Source organism: Alnus glutinosa, chromosome 6 (assembly GCF_958979055.1).
Source record: "Alnus glutinosa chromosome 6, dhAlnGlut1.1, whole genome shotgun sequence".
Classification (NCBI taxonomy): Eukaryota; Viridiplantae; Streptophyta; class Magnoliopsida; order Fagales; family Betulaceae; genus Alnus; species Alnus glutinosa.
This window is the reverse complement of record NC_084891.1, coordinates 28,084,846-28,095,334: the sequence shown is the minus strand read 5'-3', so window position 1 is coordinate 28,095,334 and position 10,489 is coordinate 28,084,846. Positions and strand designations below refer to the sequence as shown.

Sequence of the window (10,489 nt, the reverse complement as noted above, 5' to 3'; positions counted from 1 at the left end):
AAAGCTGCTGTGTTTCTAAGACTTTAAAAGAAATTTCTTGATCCAATCACAAAGTACAAACTTGAGTATTAAGATCTCACTCAACCGATAATGATTAATTGTAATTGTTAGCCTGAATTGTAGCTTGTCCGACTTATGCACGAAGGGACTCTTCATATGGTACTGTTCATTTACTCAAATAAGTATTTAGACAACCAATTTTTTTTTTTTTTTTTTTTTTTTAAGGTACAATAAAAAGAAAAGAAGGAAAAAACAAAGCTAAAGAACATGGAAGAATGGGAATGTCTCATGAGAACAAAAATTTACACTTCAGTTAACTTTACTCACTGTCCAGCTAATTGTTGATAGGAATATGATACCCGCTAAAGCCTTTTTGCAATTGTCCGTCCGATAGGAGATCCCAATTCCTCTCTTAACTAAGACACAAATATTTAGTCAAGGCTAGAAGCATACTAAAGGGAAAAATAATCCATTTATGTTTTTTTTTTTTATGAAAAAGGGTAAAATAAGGTTTCTTTTCTCGTACTTTTAAATTCTTGGGATCATCGTATTCGTTTAGATGCTACAATCTTCTAAAGCTTGTCTTCTTTTCAATGCAACGGTTTCTCCAAAGAGATGGGATGATCCTACAAAAACGGAAAGGAAATAAATTATTACACGATGAAAAGATCGAGTAACGTTTGAGTTGCTATCTAATTAATGAATCTTCATTGCCATTTGGACACTTTTGCAAGTTGAGCCAAAATTTAAGGAAAAAAAAAATTTGAAAGAGACAATTAATTAATTAATTAATTTCTAATTTTGGCTCTCCCCTCTCCAACCCAGCTTCGTGATCCCAATGATTAAATATGGAAAATGGTTACAATATTACAATTTTTATTTTTAATTTTTTTTACAAATTAACTTGATAATATGATATTGCCACGTTAATAAAAAAAAATCTAATTTAATTGTTTGATAACTGTGACAACCTAATTTGTAACAAAAATTTAATACCCTAACGGCATTCATGAAATATGTAACTAATTTAACTTATAAAAGCGATAAAATTAAAATTTATAACATCCGTTAGATATTAACACGTGTAATTAAAAGGAAGGAAACCCGGACAGGGTGTCAATGTGTCATCCAACAGGGATGATACAACCGTTACAATGAACAACCTTTTTGTTTTATCCAATTATCCGTCTACGCTACCAGCGGGGAAATTATACAGTGCAATCAATGCGTCGGTAGACTCGGTGCAGGGGCACTTCTTGTAATCTTATCCGAATGCTAGTAAAAAGACAAAAAGCAGGACAGCAAGAGAGAGAGGCAAGGAGCCCATTAGAAGGCACAATCATAGCAAAAACCTTCAAAAACTAATCAAAAGGCTGTAAAGCCAAAAGTCACATAAAGCCAAGCAACTATTTGAAAACTTTTTTTTTAAAAAAAAAAAATAGAAAACAATAAATGCATTTAGCTTGCTAAAAAACAAAGCAATAGAATTCTCTTCATTTCAAATAAAATGTATATTATTTATTTTATGATCAGAATTTAAAATTGATACATTTAACGGTATACATGATATCACATCATTTAAATTTTAAAAAGAAGTTACGACATTGACTTCATACGTACTGTTAAATCTACCAACTTTAAATCTTGAAAATGAAAAATAATAAAATCTTGTCCAAACAAACTTGCTCGGACGAATAAGTTGTTCCCTCTACCGGGATAAAGAGCCTCTTATAGGGCATAGAGCTCTATAATGCCCTTTTACAGCTCTTTACCCAATTTTAAAATATGCGATTTTTACCTTCATTTTTAAATAATTTAATATTTGATTAATTTTCAATTGATAAACTAATATGATCCTTTAATATCTTTTAAATATATTATTGTAATCAACAATTATTCTTTTCGTTTTCCTTATATCATCATGACTGAGAAATTAAAAAGAAAACAACACCTTTATCTTTCTCAATATGTATTTCTTACATGATCGTTTTCTTGAATTATTTAGCGCTCGAGCCGCAGTGGCAACAGTAACCGGTCCCTCTCCCACTGTTAAAAACGAAAAAATGAATATTTCATACACTTCGATGACGAGTCAGAGGCCAGCCACTTGAAACGTTGCCGACATCGCCAACTATCACGTTCCCGAAGATTTCCTTTTCAAGCCGTTGCGTGGATCCAAAGGTCGTTGAACGTTAAAAATTGTCCACAAGAATAAATGCCCCTTTATTGCACTTGCTGATAAGAATTAGATACATATCTTGTCTGGCAACCAAAACTGGGTACTTTTCTTTCCATTTTTTTTTTCACCCCCAACACAATGTGGTTTAACAAATTCTCAATAAAGGGTATATGATAGAGGAGGGTCTTTTGGTTATTCTGTATTTCTTTTCCTTCTGGGTTTCGTTTGTAGTGCATAGCAAGTGAACAGAGGAGGGTCTTTTGCTTCGTTCTTGTTGGTTGTTCTGTTTTTGGGGACAGAGGTGATTTGGGGTGGTGTGAGAGTGGACTGGAGATGGGGTTTGTGAGTGCTATACTGGGTCTTTGGGGTTTTGGAGTGGGAATTTCAATTGGGCTAGTGATTGGATACTACATGTTCATCTACTTCCAGCCAACTGATGTCCAGGTCAGTGTTTCTCTCGCTTTCTTTCTCTTGATTTTACATTGTAATTTGATTTTGAGTTCAATTTTGGCTTTTCATAGGTTACTCTTGGTTCTGTTTGGTATAAATTGTCTTCTATGTATAAATTGTCATGCTTGTACTACAAGAATGTTTTCTTAATTTGTTGAAAAAGAAAAGTTAGACATTTTTGGTTCATGATAGTGTCATCTGAAATGAGATTAAATAAGTCATAAACAACAAGAATATGCCGTGGCTATTTCTGAGGTACTGCTGTGCTTGCATTACATATTGGCATGTATGGTCTCTATTCAGGAATTGAAGTACTTTGTATTATGATCTTAATTTGGCTGGATAGAATGTGCAGTGTATGCAAATTAATATTATATTTCAACGTGTTGTATCCTTTTATAGTTTGGGGTGCATTGTATATGTTAAAATTAAAGATCCTTTAGATTCTCCCACAATATCTAATGCACCAAATTCAGCTGATCTTAGTTAGGACCTTGCCTTAGTAAAAAGAATTGTATGCTCTCCTATTCATACACTGTTAATGTTTCTCACTAAGCGCACGAGAGAAAGAAAGCAAAAGGAATGTTATATTTTTAGCATTTAAAACCTACTTGTAAGTAGATTGCATTTTTCATGTGTCTGTACATGTCCAGGATCCTGTGATTCGTCCTTTGGTTGAGCAAGATTCAAAAACTTTACAACGTTTGCTTCCGGAGATACCCCAATGGGTTAAAAATCCAGATTATGATCGTGTATGTTATTCTTTAGAACTCTTTTTTCCATCCAGTTGTGTATTTTGGTTGCCAAAGTGCAATGTGCAGCTTTAATAACTAGCTTCTTTTACTTTTGTTTGTGTGTAGGTTGACTGGCTTAACAAATTTATTGAAAATATGTGGCCCTATCTGGACAAGGTATGCATCCTCTGATAATGTTTTTTTCTTTTCTAGTGGAGAATACTCTTTTGCATGATTTTTGTATTGAGTATTTGTGGTTCAAAATTTCTAGGCAATTTGCAAGACTGTAAGAACTATAGCAAAGCCTATTATTGCTGAGCAAATTCCAAAATACAAAATTGATTCTGTTGAATTTGAAGTACTGAGCTTGGGCTCCCTTCCACCAACTTTTCCAGGTTGAATTGATCTCTCTCTCTCTCTCTCTCTCTCACACACACACACACACATACACAGATGCACCTGATGAAGAACAGCATATGTAATTTGTACTGAGGAGTTCTTTAGTTTGTACTGAGGCTTTGTTTTTTTCTTCTTCTTCTTCTTCTTCTTCCATTTTTTTTTTTCGTAAGATAAGATTTCAATAACTAAGAGCTCGTCTAGCTTTGCGATTTTAAAAAGTGCAATTTAAAATAACGATTTTAAAATGTACGATTTGAAAAAAAATGATTTTTAAAAACACAGTTAAGCATTTGGCAAAATCACAGTTTAGCCTTTAAAATCGTAAATTAGCCTTTAAAAATCTGCGTTTTCAAAAAAGCATCATCTTACCTGCGATTTGAAAAAGCAGATTTTCTGCAATTTCAAATCGCAATTTTTAAAAACGCAGTTTCCAAACGATTCATGTTTTGCAATTTGGTTTAAAATCGCACTTATTGTTTACGAAATCGCAATCTCAAACGCACCCTAAAACAACAGAAGAACAAGAAAAACGAGAGAAAAACACAAAATAAAAGATAGGAAAACCCCAACAATAGCACAAATCTCAGCTGAAACAATACATTTGGAAATAGGTCAAAGACTTGGTCCAATGACAATCTTGACCCAAAGATGAAGACATAAGGTTGTGACTAAAACCGACAGTTGAAAGCAGTAGCTTGTTGGAGTGCTCGGAAGGGAACCTCAGCTAGAATGCTTGAATAAGAAAAGTCCCATATGGGATCAAGCAAGGTTGCAACTAAAACTGACTGTTCAAAGCAGTAGCTTGTTGGGGCACTCAGAAGGGAAACTCGACTAGAATGCTGCCCATACAGGAGTGAGCAAGGTAGACTTGGGCTCCACATTGGAGCAAGCCGCTGTAAAGCTAGCTGGACTTAGGTCACGTGAGGAGGTATCCATAGTGAAGCCCCAAAAGAGAGGTTCCTGATGACAAGTATGAGGGGGACACAGGCAAAGAGAGCCTTTGGAGACAAAAAGGGGGCACATACAAAAGGAAGGCAGTAGAAAAATAGAGGTAAAAGGACTTTACAAGCCTTCGAGAGTCAAGACTATACCTACCCAAAATACAAGTAGTAGGGGAGGATAGAGCAAGGGCTGGATACGGTGGATGGGAAAGAGGGACAGGTGCAATAGGCATGGAGGTATTGGATAGTGTGAGAGGGGCAAAAGGGAAAAAGGGAAAGGTGTTGGATAGAGCTAATATGGAGGAGGAAAGGAACCGGAGGGCTCATTAGAGGAGGGTTGGGAAGGCACTATGGAGAGTGATGGAGGCACTACATGGAGAGTATGGTTAATTAAGGTTGAAAGTATTAGACTATCGTATAATAGGTTCTCCTATAAACTATACAGTTCCATGTATTTGCACAGGTGGAGGACCTCATTCAAGAAATGTTTTTGATCCAATTTGCAAGAATCAATAGAAAAGGTAAACCCCTTATGATATGCCAGATCCGGCTTGGTTATTAATAGAGTGAATATCCATTATTTCTTGAAATCTCTCTTCGAATTCAAAATTGTGGTTTAACGTGTATCCCCCATGTTTCGGTCACAAAATAGATGAAACAAATCAAAAAATGGATTTTTGTTCAAGAATGAAATCTTATTGGAACTATCCATATCTAGTTCATCATTCGGAACCATATCACATCTCGGATTAGATGAAATAGGATGAATTGAGACGGTATTTTGTAAATAAGTCTATAGAAATAAACTAAGAAAAAATATGTATTGTTATAGGATTACACAAAGGGATTCGCAAATAAAAGCGCTAAGGCTACAAATAGTCCATAAATTGTTAAAGCTTCCATAAAAGCCAGGCTAAACATAAAGTACATCGTATTTTTCCTCCACCTCAGGCTGTCTTGCAATCCCTTCTACATCTTGGCCCGCAGCACTACCTTGACCAACCCCAGGTCCAATAGCAAGACTGACGGCCAACTCAATAGCAATAACGGAAGCGGCATAAACTAGTGGCTTCATGAAAAGTTCCTTACACCAAAATAAGCAAATAGTTAATGATGCGATAAACCAAGAAACTATGACTTAATTATTCTATCGCTAAGATCTATATAGTCGAAGGAACTAAGAACTCTAAATCATCAGAACTACGTCTTTTCCTTGCCTTACCACCATTTTTGTTTCTATAGATCTGATACTTAAAAGTGGTATATGTTTGGGCTGTACCATATATGGTACTATTACAATATGGCTTTTTATCGCCCTTCTTGTCCTTAGGAGAGTTGCAAGACTTGTCTCGATTCATATATGGAGTGTCAACAATGACTACACTAATTTCATTCATCTTGTGTCTGCCCTACCCTATGTGCACATGTTTATCTTTGTTTCCCATGTTATGGTGCTTGCAGTTAGAATACTCATTCTTGGTCTTGTTCTATGCCAGGAATGAAAGTTTATGCCACTGATGAGAAGGAGTTGATAATGGAACCGTCAGTGAAGTGGGCAGGAAATCCTAACATCACTATTGCAGTTAAGGCATTTGGGTTGAGAGCCACAGTTCAGGTATTTTCTTGAACAACTGTTGGTGAAGAGAAAGAAACTATTATTTTTAAAAGTTGGCTTCTTGATTAAAAGGTCACACGTGGTGTGTAGACACTTCCTCTCTCTCTCTCTCTCTCTCTCTCCACACACACACACATGTAATAAGGAAGATAGAATTATTGCTGGCTTCAAGTTTCCTAAAAGAGTTGAGATTTCACGAGAATGTTTCAGGTTGTTGATCTGCAAGTGTTTGCTTCTCCACGTATCACCCTAAAGCCTTTGGTTCCAACCTTTCCTTGTTTTGCAAAAATATGTGTGTCTCTTATGGAGAAGGTTTGTGATAATGATTAAATTCTCAAATGATTAATTTCTTAATGATAGTTTTGCAGAAAATTATCTTTTCATTGCTCCATATCCCGGAGGGCTGGCCCTTTTCCCTTTCCCCTTTTAGTGATTTTATTCTGATTTTTGCAGCCACATGTTGACTTTGGACTGAAACTGCTCGGAGCAGATGCTATGTCCATTCCTGGCCTTTATAGGTTTGTCCAGGTAACAGTTCTAGTTTTCATTCCCTTCCCCTCTTCTCGTGGGTTAAGTTGTGATTTCATTGGCCTGGACATTTTATTTGCTCCACTAAGTTGTATTTGGTAAATCCCATTTTGTTCCCGAATATTCCCTTTTCCCCAGGAGCTTATTAAAGATCAAGTTGCAAATATGTATCTATGGCCCAAATCTCTAGAAGTACAAATAATGGATCCACAAAAGTAAGTCGGTCGTTCTACCTATAAGTTATAATGGCAAGCCTTTTGTTAAGGTGTACTAACATTACTTAATTTTTGGCAGAGCCATGAAAAAACCTGTTGGGATTCTCACTGTGAAGGTTTTGAAGGCAATGAAGCTTAAAAAGAAAGATCTACTGGGGGGATCAGACCCTTATGTGAAACTAAAGCTCACTGAAGACAAGCTTCCTTCGAAGAAAACAAAAGTCAGACACAGTAACTTGAACCCTGAATGGAATGAGGAATTTCATATGGTTGTTAAGGACCCAGAATCTCAAGCCCTAGAGCTAATTGTTTATGATTGGGAACAGGTGTGTTTCTTAAGGTTTGTTTTTGTTTGGTTAAATTCTTGAGTTTGAGGTCACCCTTACATTTTGAAACTATCTGCTCAGACATGTCACAAACTGTGTACTCATTACCCTCTAACCCCTTCATTGTTTTAGTACACCTTTTGGATTTTACTTTCCACCGTCAGTTGAATATATGGAGGAAATTTCAGAGCCTCTATCTAGTTTAAAACCAGCCCTTGATTGACCTCTACAGTTCTCCATATTACCCTACTCATGACTTTAAGTTGTATTTCCTTTCATTTTTCCATACTTCTTTGTTAAGCTGTTTCCTTTCCTTAGGTTGGCAAGCACGACAAGATGGGTATGAATGTTATTCCATTGAAAGAGCTCACACCTGATGAGCCTAATACGAGGACTCTTGATCTACTAAAAAACATGGACCCAAATGATGTTCAAAATGAAAAGCTACGTGGGCAGCTTGTTGTGGAATTGCTGTACAAACCTTTTAAGGATGACGAAGTACCTCATCATATTGAAGATCCAAACGAGGTACAAAAGGCTCCCGAAGGAACGCCTTCTGGTGGCGGTTTGCTTGTAATTCTTGTCCAAGAAGCTTCAGATGTGGAAGGAAAGCACCACACAAATCCATTTGCACGGCTACTTTTTAGAGGGGAGGAGCGAAAAACCAAGGTATATTGCTATTTTATGTATTGTCATTGTTGTTTTTGGCTGTAGATGTTATGTACTGCTGTCTTCATTTAATAGTTCTAGAGAATGGAGTTCTACATTAGGTAACCTGAAACTGTTGTTAAGAGCTAATCTGTTCAAAGTAGCAAAGATATCTCTCTTAAGACAAGGCATCTTGTTCATTTGCTATGGGTTTCCTCCAACCAGGCTGTAACACTGTTTCTGAAAATGCCTTATTGCCCTTGCTTTTGATTGAGCTCTTGTTAAAGAAGTTTGGCATGAGTGTGGTTGGGTTTTTTTGCCTTTTTCAATAGTGTAATTGACAATTACATGCCATTAATACAGCCTGTGAAGAAAAACAGAGATCCAAGATGGGAGGAGGAGTTTACGTTTACGCTGGAGGAGCCACCCACCAATGACAAGCTTTATGTGGAAGTGCTTAGTGCCTCCTCAAGGATGGGCCTGCTGCATCCCAAGGTACACTTAGCACCAGTTTTAAGATGGCAACCCATTCAACTCATGTAGGGTGGATTTCTTGGGGGAAACTACAGGAAATCTAAATGATGGTTAAAATACTGAAGTGAACTTAGTTTCTGCATACTTCTGGGTATGCAAGAATGAGTTCTTTTTAAAAGATAACATGATGATGGTTTTGGTTCTAATAATGTAGCAAATTTGCTCACAAAAATAATAAATGGAAAATTAAGGGGGGGAAAAAATAGGAAATATAGAATTTGTGGTGGAATGATAATTGAAGCACAAGTTTCCTCATAATTGCATATTTTGTAGTTCAGGTTTTTATGTTCTCTTATATTGTACTCTTTACATCAGGAAACTCTGGGATATGTGCATATAAATCTTGCTGATGTTGTCAACAACAAAAGAATCAACGAGAAGTACCATCTCATTGACTCGAAGAACGGACGGATTCAAATCGAGCTGCAATGGCGAACTTCTTCTTGAAGTTTTGGCGACCAGGGTAGCAATTCAAAGGGAAAACGTCCAATTTTTCTTGTTTTCTTAGGCTAAAAGAAATGCATGTTCTTTCTATTCACATTGGGATTGATATATGCTTTGGAAACTGACTTTCTGTATATAAACAGAAGAAGTTTGATTGAAGTTTGTTTCGGCCTACTTTGTGTTTTTACTGTGTAGTAGTTGATTCAATGCTGGGTTAGTCTAGACAACTATTTGTTGGATTTGGACTCCCTGCAATTCTTTCTTTACTTATAAAAAAAAAAACTATTTGTCGGATTTGGACTCCCTACAATTCTTTCTTTGTCCAAACAAGAGGGGGTGAAAACAGTTATTGGGAGTCGCGAGAGGGGACCCTGTTCAGGCAAAGAGTCCCTTCTCACAGCTCTAGAGCTCCTGCCCAATAACAGGAGGGGTAATAATAGAGAGATCCAGAATTGTAGGGATCCCGATCCCGGTCCCTATGTCTCCTTGCTTCAGATTTTGAGAATAATGATGCTAATCTCAATTCTTGTCTCCTAGTCCAGCTTCGGAAATTTTGAGACAGAGACCAAGGTGGTGTTTGGTAAAGATTGTTAAGTTGGATTTTTTTTTTTTTTGAGTAATTATAAAAAGTGATTGATACGATATAAAGTAGACAGTGGCGGACCTAACCTTGAGAATTTGGAGGGGCCAAATTTCAAAAAAAAAATTATAATCCAAAACTAAAAAAATCTGAAAAACCATTTCTCCCAGTCTTCCACACCATAACCTAATATATCATATATAGTAAGTATCTTCACAACTAGCAAAAATTTGATTGAGTGGAATCATCACAACTCTAAATCATGATATGCTTTTGAACAGAGAGATTTAATATTATCTCATAGACAAAACCAGCACTACTGTCTATTGAGCTTAGTGGAGGAGCAGTACTCAAAAACGTTGAAAAACATCTTCCCTCTTCAACACCTGCAAAAGTCAAAACGAACTTCAAAAAAAAAAAAAAACCCTAAACACTCAAAAAAAAATATCTTTCCTGTAATGCACTAAATGCCAGTTTCTACAATTTCACTCCCAGCCGGAGACTTTCTTTTCCACCACAGGCAGTAGTACCCTGCACCCACACCAGAAGTTTTTATGTTTCGTCTTTGTGAGTATGTGACTGTCTCTTTTTCTTTTAGAAGTTCTTTTCTTTTCTTCTCTTCTTTTTCATGAGATCTATATATGTCATTTATTATTTTCTTATTTCTTGTCTTCTTGAGCCATTGAGGTGCTGTACACCAGTCGTCTTGTCGACTGTCATGCTAAGCTACAACCTAGAAGTATGGTGTATGGCTATGGGCTGGACCGGATGGTTGTATGGCCTAATGGAGAAAAAAAAAAAAAAAAATTTGAACGTGCATAGACTTGGGCTTTAATTGTTACTTTGACATTTAAAGTAGACTAAAGTCTAAATAGTACTTTGGTGGGGCAAACTAC

At 36.4% G+C, this 10,489-nt stretch overlaps 1 protein-coding gene across 1 annotated transcript; it reads left to right on the top strand.

Moving 5' to 3' along the window:
- The first annotated feature begins 2,118 nt into the window (after positions 1–2,118).
- Positions 2,119–9,172, top strand: LOC133870514 (synaptotagmin-2). The gene is made up of 12 exons (XM_062307675.1): positions 2,119–2,623; positions 3,283–3,381; positions 3,490–3,540; positions 3,635–3,758; positions 6,200–6,318; positions 6,529–6,630; positions 6,772–6,846; positions 6,985–7,061; positions 7,141–7,387; positions 7,706–8,056; positions 8,399–8,530; positions 8,885–9,172. Exons 1-12 carry the CDS (start codon positions 2,513–2,515, stop codon positions 9,014–9,016), a joined length of 1,620 nt encoding a protein of 539 aa, XP_062163659.1. The 5' UTR covers positions 2,119–2,512; the 3' UTR covers positions 9,017–9,172.
- The last annotated feature ends 1,317 nt before the right edge of the window (positions 9,173–10,489 follow it).